The sequence below is a fragment of the Cnephaeus nilssonii genome, assembly GCF_951640355.1.
Source record: "Cnephaeus nilssonii genome assembly, chromosome: 12".
Lineage (NCBI taxonomy): Eukaryota > Metazoa > Chordata > Mammalia > Chiroptera > Vespertilionidae > Cnephaeus > Cnephaeus nilssonii.
In genome coordinates, this window is record NC_137083.1 from 60147480 (window position 1) to 60167416 (window position 19937).

Consider the following 19937-nt stretch of genomic DNA (forward strand, 5'->3'; position numbering starts at 1 on the left):
CTGGAATTGAACCCAGGACCCTTCAGTCCGCAGGCCAATGCTCTATCTACTAAGCCAACCCAGCTAGGGCTCAACAAATCTTTATGGAAACCATTTCTAAGTCCCTGTCCCAGACCTCAATCCTGGGGACAAGACAGACCGAGTTGCCCTGCTCACATGAAGCTCAAGTTTAGGTGCGGGGACAGATAACAAAGAGTATCCCGTGGTAATGAGATGATTTCAAGTAATAAAAAGCACCAGGAAGAAAACAGTGTGGCAATAAGGAGGCCTCCCTGAGGACCAGAGGGGTCAGCCGTGGGATGGTGAGGCTCCAAGGGCAGAAGTGGGCCTAGGAAGGCTGGCAGGGCGGGGCAGCTGCTGGGGATGAATCTTTGCCTCAGCTATACCACGGAGGTAGGCGAGGAGGAAAGAAAGAAATGGGGACTCAATCCTCACCTTATAAGGAAACCTTTTTAAGGCAAAAACTGCCACCACCTCCCCCAGCAACACAACCTTTCTGTATCACCCCATCTCCCACATGTGCAGCCACTTCTCGCCTCCCACCTTCGGCCCAGCATGTTCCCCCACCCTCTCTGGCCTTGGCAAACTCCTACTGAGTCATTGAAATCCAGCTCAAAAGTTCCCTCCTCTGAGCAGCCTTCCCAGATTCCTACCAGTGGGCAGAGGTAGCCGCTCCACCTTGCCTCCCCTGCCACGGGGCTGCTCCCACTCCTCAAGGTGGCATGAAGAGCTTGGGTTTGGGAGGCAGACCCTCCTGGCTCCGCCCCACCAGCTGTGTGACGGGCTGCTCTAAGTATCACAAACTGGGTGGCTTAAAGGAACAGAAATGTATTGCCTCATGGATCTGGAGGCCAGAAGTCCGGGTGTTGACAATGTTGGGGTTCTAGAGAGAACTTGTTTCAGCCTCTCAATGGCTTCTGGTGACAGCTGCAGCCCTTGGCTACAGACACTACCCCCATCTCTGCCTCTGTCTTCACAGGGCTGTCTTCTCCCTGCCTGTCTGTCTGCACGTGGCATCCTCCTCCCTGTGCCTCTCTCCTCTTCTTGTGAGGACACAGTCATGAGGGATTAAGGGCCCACTTTACTCCAGTATGAACTCATCTTAATTTATCTAATTACATCTGCAACAACACTAGTTCTGAATAAGTTTGCATTGTCAGATCCTGGGGGTTAGGGCTGCAACATATCTTTTTGGGAATCAGAATTCGACCCATAACACCGGGGTAAGTTTAATGTGCTTACTCCTCTCTAAAACAACTACAAAAATATATCTTTCTTCCAACATGAAGATTAAATGAGCTAACGGGCATCCAATGCTTACTTATAGCACATAATAAACCTTCACAAAGGTAGCTGCTAATGTGAATAATAACTGGCCCATCCACAGTGAGTTCTGCCAGGTAGAGACCACATCTTACTCCTTTTTCTTTTTAACCCCTGGTGTCTAGCACAAAGTCTGTGCTCAAAAAGTTTTGCCTTCTGGCCCTGGCCAGTGTGGCTCAGTTGGAGTGTCGTCTTCAATTCCTCATCAGGGTACATACCCGGGTTGGGGCACATACCGGAGGCAACTGATCGATGTTTCCCTCTCTCTCTCCCTTCCTCTCTCTCTAAAAACATTTTTTAAAAATTTGCCATCTGAATGAGCAGCTGCCATTTTGAAGGCAATGTTAAGATCAAAAGAATCGATTTTGAACATCTCTGTTCCCATTAAAGAAAATTCATTGGGAGAAAAATCGGGCAATGGTTCAAACTTTCTTGGATAAGTTCTTTTTTTTAAATATATTTTTTATTGATTTCAGAGAGGAAGGGAGAGAGATAGAATCAATGATGAGAAAGAATCACTGCCTCCTGCACGTCCCACACTGGGGATCGAGCCTGCAACCTGGGCATGTGCCCTGACCAGGAATCAAACCAGGACCTCCTGGTTCATAGGTCAACACTCAACCACTGAGCCATGCCGGCCGGGCTTGGATAAGTTCTTAATATACTCTGGGTGCCTGAGAAGTATCTCAAAATTTATTAAATTATTAAATTAAAAAATGCCTCAAATTTTTTCTCAAAATATCTTCAAATTATTCTCAAAGATCCTTTCTAAATTCTGTGAACAGCAGGGAACTATTGTTAATTGATCTTTTAATTAATGCTTATCATAAGCAATATATCAGTCCTAGGGAAAATCTATGAGGTAGCAATACTGTATTTTTTATGTTCATTGGAGCCTTTCATGTAATCAATATGATTGGTCCCTTTATGTACATCTGAAAAATGCTTTGGAGCACAATTTCATTATTTTAAGTGTTTATAAAGGTTTATAGTTCTTTGTTTTTATGACATCTCCTGTAATATCTGTGTTTCTAGATGCCAAGACTTTACATCAAAATGTAACCACCAACTGCATTTTTTATAGAGAAAATATAATTTAGAATCACTTTATGCTTAGTTACCAGAGATGCAAAGTAGCAAAAGCCATTAATTCTCCTTTAAAACGTAATTCCACTTACCTCCTCTTTCTTACCTCCCTATTCTCCACTCCCTGTCCCAGCCCAGCCCTAATTATTTGAAATAGGATGCATATCAATCCATCCTAAGTGGGAACTCTTTTCGGACAGGTTCCCAGTTTTCTGTTATTTATTTTGTAACTGATTTTTAGAGAGAGAGGAATGGAGAAGAAGAGAAACATTGATGTGAGAGTGAAACACCCATTGGCTGCCTCCTGCACGCTCCTACAGGGGATTGAGCCTGAAAACCCAGCATATGCCCTGACTGGGAATCAAACTAGCAATCTTTCGGTGCACGGGATGATGCCCAACCAAGAGAGCCATACCAGCCAGGGCCCAGTTTCATGTTATATTCATACTAGAGGCCTGATGCACAAATTCGTGCACCAGTGGGGTCCCTCAGCCTGGCCTGTAGGATTGGGCCAAAACTGGCTCTCTGACATCCCCTGAAGGGTGCCAAATTGTGAGAGGGCGTAGGCCAGGCCGAGGGACCCCACCAGTGCACAATTGGGGCTGGGAGAGAGGCGGGAGGTTGGCCAGCTGGGAAGGGACCACAGGAGGGCTCCAGGGTGTGTCCAGCCTCTCTGGCTCAGTTCTGATCAGCTGGATCCCAGCAGCAAGCTAACCTACTGGTCAGAGCACATCGTAGTGAGTAGTTGAGCGGCCATAGCATATCATTAGCATTTTACGCTTTGATTGGTTGAACAGATGACCAGACACTTAGCATATTGGACTTTTATTATATAGGATTGGGATCCAGTTTCTAACAAATGTTGAAATTTTAATTGATGACTTGTTATATTATTGCATATTCTTGACAATGAATATGTAACATACATATATAAACTATACCATATATAGCTAATATATGTACTACATTTTAGCTAAAACATGTTAGTTTTTCTGGCACATGCATGAAGTATCTCTGGAAGAATAGCATTGGTTGTCTGAGTGAGGGGAATAAGTGCCTGGGGGACTGGGTGAGGAGAGCAGTCGTTGTATTCCATTTAGACTTTTGGAATCATGTGAATTTCTACCTATCCCAAAATTAAGTTGATCTATGTCCATAACCAATACCTAAGTGTGCATTTTTTTGCCCTTGTGATGTGCTGCTTCATAAAGCCGTAGGCTCTGGATTGCAAATGTTCACATAAAACATCCCAGTTAGATTGTAAACTTCAAAAAGGCCAAACCATCCCTTTCATGTAGTTTCTATCCTCCAGGATTCCAACTAAGCTTGATGCTTAGTCCCCAGAAATTCTTCGACAGAATCCACTACCTTCATATTCATCTTTTTTTTTTTTTTTTAACCCTCACCCGAAGATATTTTTCCACTGGTTTTTAAGAGAGAGTGGAAGGGAGAGGGAGAGACAGAGAAACACCAATGTGAGAGAGGCACATCGATTGGTTGCCTTTTGCACGTGGCCCTGGTGCAGGGAACCTGCAACTGAGGCACATGCCCTTGACTGGAATCGAACCTGGGACCCTTCAGTCTGCAGGCCGACGCTCTGTCCACTGAGCCAAACCAGCTAGGGTGCATTCATCATTTTTTAGATCAGCAAACATTGGTGGGGCTTCTTCTAGGAGCTGGAGAGCCTGCAATGGATGTAAGGTGAGACCCTGCCTCTAAAGCAAGGGCAGAGGTGGGGTGGAGGTGGGGGTGGGGGTGGGACAGACTCAGGTGCCACCATTTACCATAGAATGGCAAGAGCTCCAATGGCAATACAAATAAAATGTCACAGGGGAGAAAAACTCAGGATACAGGCCTCACAAAGGGGTGCTTTTGAGCTGATCTTTGAATAACGGAGGATTCACGTGGAAAATAGCTTTCACTTGAAGGGTGCATGTCTTCCAAACAGCTATGGCAGGCCGGTGAAGAGCATGCGCAGTTGACCGCCTGGGTTTTGAAGCCCAGGTCACCGCTTACTAGCTGTATGCCTGTAGGCAAGTTATTTAGGTTGTTGCCTTGTCTGTGAAATCGGAAGACAAATAGTTCCTTCCTCACAGGGTGGTGGTGAAAATGAAATAAGATGAAGCTTGCAAAGAACTTCAAAGGGCCTGGCACAAAGTAAGAGCTCAGCAAACCTCAGCAATGGTTATTAGAGGCACCTGATTCAGGAAGAAGACAACATCTTCAAGGACTGAGTCCCGGTTAGAAATCCGGACAGTTCCAGGCTCACTGACTGACTTTCCGTGGCCCAAGGAGTCCCCATGTGTCTACCACACTGCAGTCCCCAAGTAAAAACCCTCTGCCTCGGGTGGATTTTGGGTTTCTAATGTGGAGAGAAAAATGCTGAGTCACTGGAGGACAAGGAGGAGGCTGAGTTTGCAGGTGGTCCTCAGTGTTGAGACCGGGGTTTGAGGATGTGGGGGCATCAGTCAGAAGGAGGGACGCCTAGGAGTCCGTGTCAGTGTAAATGCAACACCCGGCAGCTGCAGAGATGTGTGGTCTCTGGATCCTGTAGGAGGTGGTTGCTGCTAGAAAGTTCCTTTCAGCCGTCAGAAGGTGAAGGGCAGATGCTCTTTGTGGGGGCTGGTCCCCAGGGAGATGTTCTGACCAACCTTGGGTCCAGGCTTCCTCTAAAGAGTCTGACCTGTTTTACCCAGTGAGCTCACAGTCTGGGTAGAACACCTGTTCACAGCAACCGTCAGATCCACCCGGAGAGGTGAAGGGAGCTATGGAATTCTCTCTCCTGGGTCTCCCTCTGCAAGGAGGGGTGAGAGCTGCCTGCTGAGGACAGAGGAACCAACCTCTGGGCCTGGGCCCTCATCCCTCCCATACCTGTCACTCTCTCGGGGTCTTGTGGGTGGTTACAGGGCTCCCCTAAAAACAGCACGAAGGGCCCTATCCAGTTTGGTTCAGTGGATAGAGCATCGGCCTGAGGACAAAAGGGTCCCAGGTTCGATTCCGGTCAAGGGCATGTGCCTTGGTTGCAGGCTCCTCCCCTGGTCAGAGCTCATGCAGGAGGCAATTAATCGATCTGTTTCTCTTACATCGATGTTTCTGTCTTTCCCTCTCTCTCTCACTCTCCCTAAAAATCAATGGAAAAATATCCTCGGCTGAGGATTCACAAAAAGAAACAAAAACAAAAATAAAAAAACAGCACAGAGGAAGCATCCATAAATTGTCCCCCAATTGTTTGAAGGTTTAAAAAAGCAATAACCTTGAGGTGCTCCAGGATATAATGTGGAGTGTTCATTCCTAGAGCTGAAATGATTTGCCATGACCAGTATTAGACACCAACCTGTGTGAAGTCCAGGAAAGTCTGATCAAATAATAAATAATAGTTACTGTAATGGCTACAAAGAGCAGGGTAGTTTTCAAAGCTCTTCAAAAAGTTTTGCTTCTAGATGTTCAAATCATCTTTGAAAAGGGCAGATATTGCCCTAGCCAGTTTGGCTCAGTAGGTAGAGTGTTGGCCTGCAGACTGAAGGGTCCCGGGTTTGATTCTGGTCAAGGTCACATGTGTGAGTTGCGGGCTCCTTCCCCAATGCAGGGCATGTGGGAGGCAGCCAATCAATGATTCTCTTCATTGATGTTTCTATCTCTCTATCTCTCTCCCTTCCTCTCTGAAATAAAAAATATATATATTTTAAAAAAGAAAAGAAAAGGGCAGATGTTTTCTTCCATTTGGAACTTAAAGAAACTAACACTTTGAGAGCGTCCTGATACCACGTGATGGTTGGTGGTAGAACAAAGAATAGAAATACAATGTTTTGCTTTTCAGATTTTCTCTGGAGATGGATTCATTTACTCAACCAGTATTTACTGAGCATCTACTATGGCCTTCCCTGCAAAGTGCTAGGCCCCAGGGATGTAAGAGTGAACACAGAGACATGGCCTGCGGCCTCATGGAGCTGTGAGTGAGGTGGGGAGGCCAGAACTGCGTGCACAGAGAGATAAGCCCAGGGACCAGCCCTGCTATGAAGGCAGAGGAGTCAGGGGAGAAGCCCTTACCCTCTCAGAGTCTCTGAACCTGGAATTTTATCTAAGCCCCTGAGCTACATGGTTGTCAGGATTCTTTCCAATTAGAGAATTCATGAATTCCCACGTGGCCTCTTGGAAAACCGCTCTGGTTGTGGGAGGTGAGAGGCTGGGTTTAGTCTCCAGCCCCGGCAGCCACCCTTGCACAGGCAGCCCTCCCGAGCTGTGGGCTCCGCTCTGTCTCTGCTGCACGGAGGCGGATCGCACACCCCGGCTGTGCACTGCGTGTAAATGTTATCGAAAGGCCCTGGTGACGGGGAAGAACAATGCTTCAGAGGTTAATGAAGTCATGGGAACCTCAGTGCCAGATCCCAGCCCCGTCCCGTGGCTGCTGTTTGTGCATATCTGGGCCAGCTTGTTTATCTTTGCAGGTCTGCAGCTCTGCCCCCGTGGTGGCTGCAGTAGTTTTACTCTCAGTAGCAAGGAAGAAGGACACCTGGGCTAGATACCTTTTCTGTAGACCTAAGCTCCCCGCTCCCCCCGAATGGAGTGTGTCCAACCCATAGAGTGAATAAAAACCCTTAAAAATGCCAACCAATCAAGGCAGTTGGTTAGACCCTTGGGAATGTGAACTGGAGAGTTGGGGGCAGTGGTGTAGAAGCACGGGGTTGATTCTCATTTCTGATTTTGCAGATGGAGCAAGTAGCCTTGAGATTTGAAGGATTCAGTGATGAAATGAATAGTTCTGTGTCTTTAACTTGAATGCAGGCCATAGTCTACAGCTCCTGTGTATTATTACGAAGTTTTAGCAACTGAAACAGTAAGGCTAAGCCCATGTCCATTTTTATTTTAATTGAGTGGGCTTTTGGGGGATACAGGGAAGTGTGGGTTTTGACAAGTGTAGGAGGTGTTGTGTGGGTGACGTAATCATTTCTTGAATTGAGAAAAACACTCGTAGTCTGCTTCATCCAGAATGTATGTTCTGGATTGCTCCGAGGGGCAGACATTTCATCTTAACCATGTTTATGAGACACTGCAGACAAAATTATCGTACAATGAATATCACTAGACATTCACGCACCTATTCGCCCTCTGAAGAGTGTGATTTTAGGAGTCAGGCTGCTGGGTTCGAATCCTTAATAGCTATGTGAACTTAGGCCAGTGGCCTAATTTCCATTAATGACTCAGTTTCCTTATTAATAAAATGGGATTAATGAACAGATCTCATGGAGTTGTTGAAAAGACTAAATATGGCTTTGCGTTGAAACACCTAACTCAGTGCTAGCCCATAGGGTACGGCAAGGATCAAGAAACGCAGACATTGCTCACCTTATTTTTATTATCAGGTGCCAACTCTTCAACCATGCTAAGGACGGGATGGACACACAGAAAGAACTCGAGGTCTGTTTGTGTATATAACTAACAACACACATTCAAAGTCAGACAATGAATTAAGGCACTACCCTAGGCAAGGGGACCCCAGCAGAGGATGTGGGGGCCAGGTCAGAATAGGCTGCATGATACCTGAGCCTTCAAACACTATGACAGGCGGAAAGTAGGTTAACTCCAGGCACGGGGAGAAGCTAAGGCAAAGACTCAGGGGGAACACGTGTCATAGTTGAATCTGAAGCGCTGTCTCTCTCTCTCAGTGGGACAAGAGATTTTCCATCTTCCTATTGGGTCAGAATTTGGAGACCTTGCCGTGTTTGAGCAAGTGAGGGATAGGATCACATCTGATTCCGAGGACAACACTCTGGTGGCAGGTGGAGGGAAGGCGGGAGAGGAGAGAGGTGAGGGTACAAGATGCAGAGTGGGGGTGGCTGTCAACGGTCCAAACCAGACACAGCCCTTTCCTCAAGGAGCTCGGAGCTCACTGGGGAAACTGGACACAGGCATGTCAGCATCCACGTAACAAAGCCACGTCTTCTACCCTCAGGTGGATGCCAGGGAAATTAAGTTTTCGTTTTCTCATCTGCAAAATGAGTTAATGGGAATATATAGTATATAGTATTTACCTCTCCGGATCGTATGAGGATCAAACCACGTTAGGAAAGGAAAGTGTTTAGCACGTGCCCACAATATAGGCACAGCTCCATGCACTACCACTCAAGCACACAGTCTGGCCCTGGGCAGCCTCCAGGGTGGAAGAAGCTAATTGCAAGCTGTGTTTATTGTCCCAGGCAGAGGAATGCGGGGGATGGTCAGGGGCTAAGTGGGAGATGAGATGGAAAGCAGGTTGGGGCGTAGGTATCAGGAAGACTGAGCCGAAGCTGATGCCTCAGGCTTGTTTTACTTCCACTTAATTAGGAATTGACTCATATCTCCTTCCCTCAGTTCCACCTCCCTGATCTCTTCCTTTGCTCCTGCCCTGGGACCTGTAGCTTTTGAGTTGGGAGATGGACAGCTGCATGAATGTAGATAATCCTGATGGGGAGGCAATGGGCTACGTTAGAACAGAGGCTGGAGTTCTAGATTAGTTCTGGAACCACCACTGCTTACAAGCTGGGTGAGCGAGGACAAGTCAGCTCAACTCTCCCGGCCTCCTATCCTTATCATGTGATGAGGCAGTGGGCCAACATTTCTAATATCCACTGAGCCCCAGGCTCTCTCTGAATCGGAGGTGTCTGGAAATTCCAAGAGTAAAGGTTAGGTGCTAGGTGGTGCCTTGAGGGCCCTGGTGTAAGCCGTTCCATTGCATCTGATAGTGAGGGACAAGCTGATGTTCCAGGATGGCTGCACACACCTCTTTACCTGCTGCCCTGGCACAGCTGCTCTTCTGACCCTCTGACCCAGGATGCAAGGCGATCAGAGAAGGAAAATGCCTGGTGAAGAGCAGCAATGGTTAAGAGCACAGAGTACCATCCCTGTTGCTTATGGCTCATCACAGGAGTGGAAGCACTAGGAGGATGTGGGCAGTTGCATTCTGCTGACACAAGAATATTACCTTCAGTTATTCAGCTGGTCAACTAGGTATCATGCACTCCCTCACATTCTCACAGTGATTCTGCAAACTTGATGTTGTGATTTAATTTCTAGGAGGCTGCAGCTCAGAGAGGTTAAGTAAGAACCTGAGGTCACACAGCTACTAAATCGAAGAGCAAGGATTCAAATGCTGACTGACTCACTCCAAGGCCATTATCTCATCTGCCATAACAGATAGTGTCAACCTCATATCTTTAGCGACGAAGTTGCTTTTGCCTGAGATCGGTCCTTCTCTCCTCTCTACTTCACATCCTATTTCCTGTAACGTCCTTCTTCCCCTTGGCCCGCAATCATGGATGCTTCTCCCACTTTGAAACAAACCAACACACGCAAACCCTTTCCTCGACCGGATGTTTTCTCTCCTTCCTTTCACACCCACGCCTGATGCTTCCACTGCCTCATCTTCATTCACTCCCCCAAGTTACTGCACATCGCTGAAGTCATGGTCAGGCTGTCATTAGAGTTCAGTCCTTGCAGCAGGTGACACTCTTGACCACCTCCTTCTGATGAAAACTTTCTTCTCCCTCCATTTCCAAGGCACCCTTCTCTCTTGGTTACCTCCTATGCCGCCCCCCGCCCCTTCCTCAGCTCATTCTGTGAAGTCGGAAGGGCTCTGCCTCCAGGCTCTTGTCCACTGCAGGGTGTTCCAGGCTGATCACCTCCGCTCATGGCTGCAACCCCGCCTGCACATTGATGGCTCTCCTGTTTCTATTTCCAGTCCTGACCTCAGGTCTGAGCTTCAGGGTCACAGATACAACTTCTAGACGTGGCTCCTGGGTGCCCCAGGGGTCTTTAGAGTCAACATGTTCACAACTGGGCTCATCATTTTCTTCTCCCCAACTTGCTTCTCTTCTTAGGTCCTCTATCTCAGTGACATTGAGCCACGGCACTCGGGGTAGTCCACCCAGGAACCCAGGTGGGAAACCTGGACTCCTAGACACTCTGCCATGCCTCCTGCCTGCAACACACCATACACCAAGTCCACACTGAATGGCCACTAAGTCCTATCAGCTCAGCCCTACAGTACCTCTTCTTTCCAGAGTGACTGCTGCTCAGGCCCCTCAGTGCTGTGCTCACCTCCACATCCTTCCATTCACTACGGCTAGAATGACCTTGCTCATATGGAAAGCCCATCTGAAGGGTCACAGAGATTCTCCATTGTCTAAGGGTCTCACCCCTATTGGTCTCTCCAGCCTCTTCTTTCACTCCTTACAAACCTTACACTCCTGTAGTTCCCAGGGCCCCATTCACTTCCACGTGTGGTTCCGCCTGCATGAATGCCTTTCCTTTTGCTCTTCCCCTGGTGGAGTCTTACTCCTCCTCCAAACTCTGTTCCCCCCTCAGGAGCCTCCCCAGCCCAGCTGAGCCTGTGTTGCTCTGCTTCCCACATGCCTGCTCACGGCACTTGTCCCAGCCCCTACGGCACTTCAGCTATGCTTGTGTTCAGGCGGTGCTTCTCCCGAGAGGGCAGGGGCTGTGCCGTCCCTGTCTGCGTTCTCAGCACGGTGCACAGATCCTGGCATACGACGCTAGAGTAGATGTTGTTGGATAATAATACGTAAGTGCATGACTTTGGGGAGAGGTTCCCAACCCGAACCCCAGCTGATATTCATAGAATCACACAACTTGGCAGTCAGAGATAAAGCCCAGCCATGGAGATAAAACCCAAATGCGTCTTTATCTATTCAGCCCATGTGCATTGACAACCTTTTTGGGGTTAGGCACCAATGTACTGGGCACTGAGATTCCAAGATGAAGGAAATGCCGCTCCAAGCTCCCAAGGAACTCCGAGGTCAGGGGTTAAAAAACCAAAGTGAAAGCATCCCTGGCACCTTACGAGCAGGTGCTGTGGCTTCAGGATGACTGCTCTGTGGCTTCAGGATGAATCGCTGTGTGCTTTTGTCCTCTGTCAGGGGTGTGGCGGCTGGAGGCTCTGTCCCAGCTCTCAGTGTAGATCCTGTGACTGGGGATTAAAGTTATTTAGGGTGAGGATAAAGAGGACTTTACCAAACCTGCATACATTTAAGGATGCGGGCAGCAATGTCACGTGGGGCCGAGAATCATGACCCTGACTTTGATAGGGACCAGGGGGAAAACCATTTTTAACCTCGTGCCGTAGGTTCCTGTGTATTATCTCCCAGTTGGAATTCATGTTTGCATTCAGTATCTCCATCTATAACTATGATGTGGCTTGCTGTTCTGGGTGGTCTGAGGAAGACCCCACATTAAGAAGGTTAAAATCCTCAAGGGCAGTGGTCGGCAAACTCATTAGTCAACAGAGCCAAATATCAACAGTACAACGATTGAAATTTCTTTTGAGAGCCAAATTTTTAAAACTTAAACTTCTTCTAACGCCACTTCTTCAAAATAGACTCGCCCAGGCCGTGGTATTTTGTGGAAGAGCCACACTCAAGGGGCCCAAGAGCCGCATGTGGCTCGCGAGCCGCAGCTTGCCGATCACGGCTCTAGGGGATCTAACTCATGCATTCATATAAACAAAATATAATAAATCTCTAAAGGATTGTGGGATAGCATCTATAAAATGCTTTGAGTTTTGACTAGAAGCTCAGGTGATCTGGGATATTGAGTTTGCTAGTGTGGGCAAGATGTTAAGTAGGGCCAAGGACATAGGCTGATTACCTGAGGACAGATCACAGGTGAGCCCTAAGCCCTGCCAGCCTCAGCATCCTTCCTGAAAGCCCATTGTGCATGAAGGGGGATGGGCTGTGGGATACTGGGCAGGGTCCAGAGCTAATTTTGAGTCTTTAGCTACAAAGACTAGCCTGGTTTCCTAAGCCTGGATGTCTACTCTCATTTTATTTGGCACAATCAGGACCAATTCCAAATCCTGTGAATTTAAAATGCTCTAAGTTTTTATTTTTTTATTTTTACTGGTTTCAGACAGGAAGGGCAAGGAAGAGAGAGGAAAAAACATCAATGATGAGAGACAATCATTGATCCGATGCTTCCTGCACACCCCACAATGGGGATCCAGCCTGCAACCTGGGCATGTGCTCTGATGGGGAGTGGAACCCTGACCTCGGGGTTCATAGGTCGACGATCGACCACTGAGCCATGTCAGTAGGGCAAAAATGCTCCAAGTTTTGAAATATATAGTCTCCCTTAATGAAGTTAACATGTTTTTCCAGAAATCGATTCGTTGAGTGCAAAAACTGTTTAAATCAGACAGCACACAATACAAAATTTTTAATGCTCAGTTTTTTAAGAGTACACTTGGTTTCTGAAAAACAAATCTTTTGTTGACATGGATATTAGGGGAACAGTACTAAAAAAATATCAAAGATAGTCACACATCCCACAGTTTTATAGGGAACACCCTCTGTCTTTCCCATATGCAGCGTGGAAAACAGGGCCAGCACGATCCTGCAGAAACTTCCTGACAAAAACAGCCAGGTCAGCCGTTCCCAAGCTGCAGCCCGGCTGTGGCGCAACCACAGCCAGGGCTGAGCGCTTCCTTGGCGACTCCGGAGATGCTGTGCCTCGGGGCAGCGCCTGCGTGCAGCCGCCCTGAGGGGCTCAAGGAGTATGGGGTCCTTGGCGCGGGGCGGGGTCCTGGGGCCATCCCAGACCTTGCTGGCTGAAAGACCCGATTATCTACCCAATAGTCACGTGGCCAAACCCGGGTTAATCACCCTCCCGCTCTAGGAACGCTTTCCGCCCCTGCGCGTCCCCCCTTTTTACCCCGCCCCCTCCCCCGCCCCCCGCACCTGCGCTGCCGCTGCGCTTGCTCTGCAGGGAGCCACAGAATCTGCAGACACCGCCGCCTGGGCCCCCCTCCCCCCCTCCCCAACGCATCGTCAGCTTTTGAAAAGAAAACAAGGAGGGGTGCTCTTTTGTTCTTTCACTGGGTTAACTCGGTTAATGGAATTCAACTCCCATCCCCATCCCAAATTTGCAAATTTCTCGTCAGGATGTCGAGCGCTGGCCACTTCATGGATGGGGATTTTCTGTGTTCCTGGCCCTGTGCTAAGTGCTCTTCCATATCATCTTAGTTACGCCTCAGAGCCACGCACCCTCTGAGGGCAGGTGTTGTTATCCCTGTAACGCAGATGGGAAGGAAGAACCCAGGCAGAATCGCTTGCCCCGGGCCTTTGATGGCGCGGCTGGGTTTGAAGCCCAAGCCCATCTTGACCTCAGAGCCCTAAATCTTTATTGCTGTTCTTTATTTAGCAAGATTAAGAATAATAGCTTTAAAAGAGAATAAAAGCTAATACTTATTGAGAAATGACTACTTGCCAAATGCTGTGCAAAGTATTTTTCCAAGCTACTACTCTCAGAGGCAGGTCTGCCACTCACCAGTTACGTAATCCCGAGCAAGTTTCTTAACCTCTTTTTGATTCGATTCCCTGTCCGCAAAATGAGGCTAAAAATACGGATGTTGTGAAGAGTAAACGAGTTAATATATGCAAAGCTCTTTGGCTGGCACATATTAATCCCTCAAAAAAACGTGCTTATTTACTTATTTTGACCATCACCTCCATTTCACAAGTGAGGAAGGTAGGCTTGGAGAAATTAAGCAACTACTTAGTCCAGATTGCCCAGGGCACGCACTCTGCAGCACAGACCTGCTCATTAGTCCTGCGAGGTGCGGGCCTGCCCGCAGGTGCGTTGCACCTGGCAGGTGGGAGACACGCTTCCTGGGCGTTGCAGAACGCGCTGCAGCCCGGAGGCCTCGAATGATCCTCAGTGGACACAGCTGGGGGCTCGCCTTGCCCCGGATATGGGCGTGCGAAGGCCGGGGCTGTGCGGAGGTCCCGTCGGAACCCCCCAAAGCTAGTCGGGCGACACCCTGAGCCGCCAGCCGGGAGCGGTCAGCGCGGAGTCCCTCCCTCCCCCCTCCCCCCACCGTACGCCGGTGGCCCACCCCCCACCAACCCGCTCCCGCCGCGCTCCCCCTCCCGCCGCTCTCCAGGGCGGAGTTTCCTCCTCTGCTCATTGTTCGCGGCCCAGCGCCCGCCCAGCCCTGCCCCGCCCGGCACTGCCGCCGCCGGCGCGCTCCGGGGGGAGGGGGGCGGCGCGGACTGGACGGAGTCGCAGCAGCCGCTACCCGGGCCGCAGCCGCGCAGACACCGCCCGCGACGCAGCCGCCCGCCGCTCCTCTGCCGCTTGGCTCCGAGCCCCAGCCCAGCTCTGCCGCAGCGGCCGCGAGGAGGGGCCGCCGGAGCGCCACTCGGGAGCACGGGTCACCGCCCGGCCGCCGCAGCCACCGCCAGGCCTCCGCGAGCGGCGCCCAAGCGCTCACGACCCGGGCGCTCGGACCCTCCGCCAACCGCGCAGCCACCTGCTCCGGGCCCGGGGCCAGGACACGATGCGTTCCGCGCTGGCCCTCTCGGCGCTGCTGCTGCTGCTGCCTCCGCTGCCGTCGCTCTCCCAGGATGGTAAGTGGTGGCCCCGGCCCGCCGGGACCCCGCCGTGCCCGTGCGCTCCGGCTGGGCGGGCCTGCGGTGGAGCCCGCCGCGCCTCCAGGCCGGTCCGTAGCAGCCTGCCCCTCCGCCGACCTCCCGCTCGGGCCCCACACCGAGTCCTGACCTTGCACCATCCACGCCCCTTCCAACCCGAGAACGCGGCAGGTGCCGGCCGGAGCGTGGACCGTCTCTGGTCCCGGGTCGGGGGGAGTGGGCGAGGAATTGTGCCGGAGCGGACGGGGGCGCGCGGGCTCTGGACGGGATTTCGGGCAAAGAGAGCTGGGACTTAGGGCTCCACGCGGCCCCAGGCTTTCGCGCGACCCTCAGGGTCTGATCACTCCTTTTCTCCGTGTTGGAAGGGACGAGGGGCGGTATTGTGTGGTCGTTGATTCCAGGCAGAGCGGCACTCCGGACGCTCAGAGAAAGTCCCCGAAGCAGGTGACAAGCCTCCACGCATGGCCCACGCGGGCGATGTGTGGCTGGTTCGCAAAGAGGTTTTGCCAAGCAGTGTGTGCAGGCTCAGCCCACCGAGCCGTGCTGGGGCAGGTGGAGGGGGAATAAATAGACCTTCCCCAGCCCCAGAATCACCTGAAGTCCCTGCCTCCTTGTCACCAAAGGATCCCTTCTTAGCGCGTGGCCAGGACCCCTGCTCCACGCCCTTTGCATGCACAAGAGGAACTTTGTTCATGCAACTTGGGCTGCACCGTAGGAACACACCCATTTTCCTTCTGAAGGTAAAATGTTACCCTTTTGGGGGGACAGGCGGTGGCTGCAAACCCTATCAGAACAGGTGTCCCACAGCCGCTGGGAACGGCTGGGATCTCAGCCCCAGACAGAGGTGCGTATCTTTCCTGCCCACCTGAGCACGAGTCTGTGGTGAGGAAGAATGATGTTCCCACCCAGGGCCAGGGGGCCAGGGGGAGAGCCCAGCCAGGGGAGGACGCTGCTGCTCGCAGGTGCTGGCATTTGGGACTCAACTCAGCGGGAGGGTGGGCTGGGACGGCGGTACTGTGTAGTCTCTCTGCATGGGCACCGCTGGGAAGCTTCGGTGGTGCGGAGGGCTGGCGCTCGGCACACAGGCTCCACCAGCCTGGCCGGAGAGGGAAGGGCACCACTCCCCGTGAACAAAGGGTGTGCCCTGGAGGAGGGGGCGCAGTGTGAGGAATGGTGGGAGCAACTCTGAGGATGGCAGTCCCTGAAGATTAGTACAACCGCCAGGGCTGAGAAGATGCTAGAGAAAGCGCTCTCAGTCCTGCTCGCAGGGCAGCCGATTTCACTGTGGGCCTGGCCAAGCACCCTCTCTCTGTGAGGCGCTCTCTCCGCGCCACCAGAGGGAAACGGTTTAGTTAGTTCCCAGGGCTTCTAGCTTACCGAGGCTGAGCTTTGAGGACAGGGTGAGGGTTTGGGGACGAGACATCCATCCTCCTGCCCTAAGAAGAGGTGCCCTAGAGCCTCCTATGGGAAAAGCAGCAAGCCCAGCTCTGCTGGCTTCAAGGCTGGACTGCCTTCCCTGGCGTCTGGGCACTGCCCTGAAGCCCCATCTCTCCTAGGATGCCATCCTCAAGCCTCGCACGGGGCATGGCACATGGCAGGAGCTTGATAAGTGGTAAACAAATGTAAACAAAAACCGACCAGAAGCTCCCTCCGGCCCCCATCAGCAAGTCACTTGGCTTCTCCGAGCTCCCCGGAATGCAGTTATTAGAATATGCAGTGATAAAGGGAAATGCTTTACAAAGTGTAAATCAGCGAGGGGTTATTATTACTTGCATACACAGAGGCCTGAAAAGGCTGAGGGGTACAGGCTGGGTGTTTCGTGGCTGTGGAGGGAGTCGGTAAGGACTGCTCCATCTCTGTCCTTCTGAAGGTGTGGCCACCTGGGGTTATCAGGGATGGTGTGACCCCCAAACTGCCGGAATCCTGTGATTCAGTGCTAAAAAAAACACCACACAGGCTTATAGTGAGTGAGTCTCCTTAGCAAAGGAATTATCCCTGGCCAAGGCCCCCTGGGAGCTTACCTCCTTAGACAGAGACAGGCGGATCACGCAGCTTATAGCGTAAGCACATTCAACCCAGCGTCCTGACAGTGCAGTAGACTCCTCCCCAGTGCGTTTTGGTTTGATAGCCAGGTCGTATCTCTGAGCCTCAGTTTCCTTATCTATGAAATGATAACAAATCTCTAACGTGCCAGTCGCTGTAAAGATAACTTAGGCGACGAGCTTGACATTGTGCCCAACTACTCCTGGTCAGAGCTCAATAAACTTCAGCTGTTAACGATTAATACAGCATATGGACTGAGCACGTGGCTGGCTTAAGGTGCCCCAGCATCAGGATTCTGCTCGTGTTTGTGGGTGTCCGTCCGTCTGTAGTGATGAAAGCTGAAACTTAAAGTGCTACATGGTGTGGGAAAGGTGGTGACTTGGGCAAAGCTTCCTGAAGGAGGTGGGGGTTTGTCTGGGGATTTTAACATAAAAAGACCAATGTGGGATGGGAGACCTTTTTCTAGAGTGGCTGATGCTAAATGAATTGCAGGGTGCAGGAGATGCAGACTAGAGGCTGGGGGTCATGATGGGGGTCCTTGATATGGACCCTCATCAATATGGACCCCCATCATGACAGGGCTCAGAGGTGGGGAGAGGGGGCAGCATGGAGATTGCACCCCAACTGCCTTTTCCTCGAGGATCCACATTTGAAGGCAGAGGAGGGCTCCTGCTGGGGTGGGGGTGTTGATATCTGCTCTTTGGAAGCTAAAAGAGGAAGGGGACGCCTCCTGGCTTGAATTCCCCTGAGCAGGCAGGGAGGGCTGGAGGGTTAACTCCTATCCGTCCTCAGGTATCATCCTGCTGAGAAGCCTTCCCTGCCTTCCTAGGTGGAACCAGTTATGTTCCATGGCCTGTTGGGAGCCTCCCCCACCACACGGTGACCCCTCAAGGGCGGGCATCTGCAGATCCTCTTCTCCCCCTCCAGGGCCCAGCGCAGCATCAGGCCCTGAGCAGCTGCTGGAGGTTTTATCTGGAGTGTGGAACTGAGGGGATGGCCCTAGCCCCCGGTTCTGGCTCTCTGGGAGGGAGCCACGCCAGCTCGCATCCTGGGCAGTGACGACGGCCAGTGGGCTCCTTCTGCAGCAGCCGGGGCTGGCGGGAGCAACTGCTGAGGGTCCAGGCTCTGGGCTTGGGATCCCGCCCAGACCCGTGGCTGCTGTGAGGACAGCTTAGTGGCTGCTGTGAGGACAGCTTAGCGCTGAACTGGAGGCCCTCCACTCCCGAGGCAAGTGGGCAGAGCCCTCGGGGAAGCTCACTGCACCTCGTGGGAAGGAGGCTGGGATTCGATGGCCCCTACCCTGGGAGAGGCCTGCTTGTTCACACCCCTCCCACACCGGGGGCCCTCTGCAGGGCTGCCGGTGCAAGCTCTGCCACGTAACTGGGAAGAGGAGAACCAGCTTCCTCTGCCCCCCCTGCTCCCCTGCCCGAGCCTGGGCACCCCTAGACCTCCTAACCCAGAGGCCTGGGAGCTCTGGGCTCCCTGCCTGTTTGTGCCCGTCGGGTGTGAAGCGGGGCCGGGAGCTCCGTGGGCGGGGGTGGAGGGTTCCTGTCACGTCCCATTCCCAGGAACGTGGGTGAAGTCACACGGGCCTCCCCTTGTCACGTGTCCTGTCCACTGTGTGGGGCTGTTGGAAGATCAGGTGAGGTGGCAGATCTGAAACTGTGACTCTGGGGTCACACAAGCCTCATAACTGGAGGTATTCTCTCAAGGAAATCCTTCCAGAGAACCTACACACAAGATCTTCATATTGGCAGTGGTGCTTACTGTAAGATTCCTTCAAGCAGGCTGCGCAAAGCAGAATTCAGTTGGCAATGGTAATTTCTACACCACTAAGTAAACTAGAGAATCGTAGAACACAGAATTCCAGAGCTGGGAGCCTTCTGGAAAACATTTACACCTGCTCTCTCTTTAATACATTTTTATTGATTTTAGAGAGGAAGGGAGAGGGACAGAGATAGAAACATCAATGATGAGAGATAATCATTGACCGGCTGCCTCCTGCACGCCCCACCCTGGGGATCGAGCCCACAACTCCTGGAAATCGAACCTGGGACCCTTCTGTCTGCAGGCCAATGCTCTATCCACTGAGCAAAACCAGCTAGGGCTCTTTTAAAAAAATGTTTTTATTGATTTCAGGGAGGGGGGGGGAGAGAGAACAGGGGAGGGGAGGGGAAGGGAAGGAAGGGGAGGGAGAGAAACATTAATGATGAGAGAGAATCATTGGTTGGCTGCCGCCTACATGCCCTCCACTGGGGATCGAGCCTACACCTGGGGCATGTGCCCTGACCAGGAATCGAACTGTGACCTCCCGGTTCATAGGTTGACACTCAACCACTGAGCCAAACTGCCTGGGCGTCACCTGCTCATCTTTCTGGTGAGGGCATGCAGACCAGGCTGTGAGGTCACTGTCCAGGTTCCCGGCGGCTCCCAGTGGCGGCTTCCGGGAGGTGTGTGGACGTGTGAGCAGCCACAGAAACTGGTCACTGGACCTTCCTCCTGGGCTTTGGAGAAGCTCATTGGAACGCTTTTCAGAAAGGAATGCATGATGTTGACAACTCCGTACTGTGCCCAGACTCTGCCCCACCCCTTCGCCACTAGGGCAAGCTGAGGCTTGGAGCCACTTTGTTACTCAAGAGTTAGGCTCTCGGAGGGCTCCCTGAGCACCATGCCCAGGGCTGGCCACCGTGTGTTATGACTGCATGTGCCTGTCTCCCACTGCTGGGAGCCGCTGCCGTGCCCACAACACCCTGCCAGGACCTGGAACAAATAGGTGGTTAGACGTGCTGGTTAGATGACCAGTGCGTGAATGCCAAAATCGACTGCAGATTCAGGAGCATCCCCTCCCCACATTCTCCCTCCTCAAGCTTTTGTATTAGCTCTGAGCCCTGCCACCTGCACCCCCTCACCCCCACCACTGTAGCAGTGGCCAACACAGACCCTCAGCTTAGCTTGGCCTCCTGGCCCATCCTCCGTCCCCACCCCTTTCCACCACCCTTTCTTCCTTTGTAGCCTTATTCCCCTCAGGTCAGCCACCTCCAACTTCCCTAGGGCCAGGGCGCAGGGTGG

General features: G+C 51.7%; 1 protein-coding gene across 1 annotated transcript in view; it reads left to right on the forward strand.

Moving 5' to 3' along the window:
* Positions 1 to 14338: 14338 nt before the first annotated feature.
* PODXL (podocalyxin like) overlaps positions 14339 to 19937 on the forward strand; it is a 45516-nt gene continuing 39917 nt past the window's right edge. Inside the window, exon 1 of the mRNA XM_079786814.1 lies at positions 14339 to 14804. Within this exon, the coding sequence (XP_079642940.1) occupies positions 14735 to 14804 (70 nt within the window). The 5' untranslated portion in view covers positions 14339 to 14734. The remainder of the gene's footprint in view (positions 14805 to 19937) is intronic.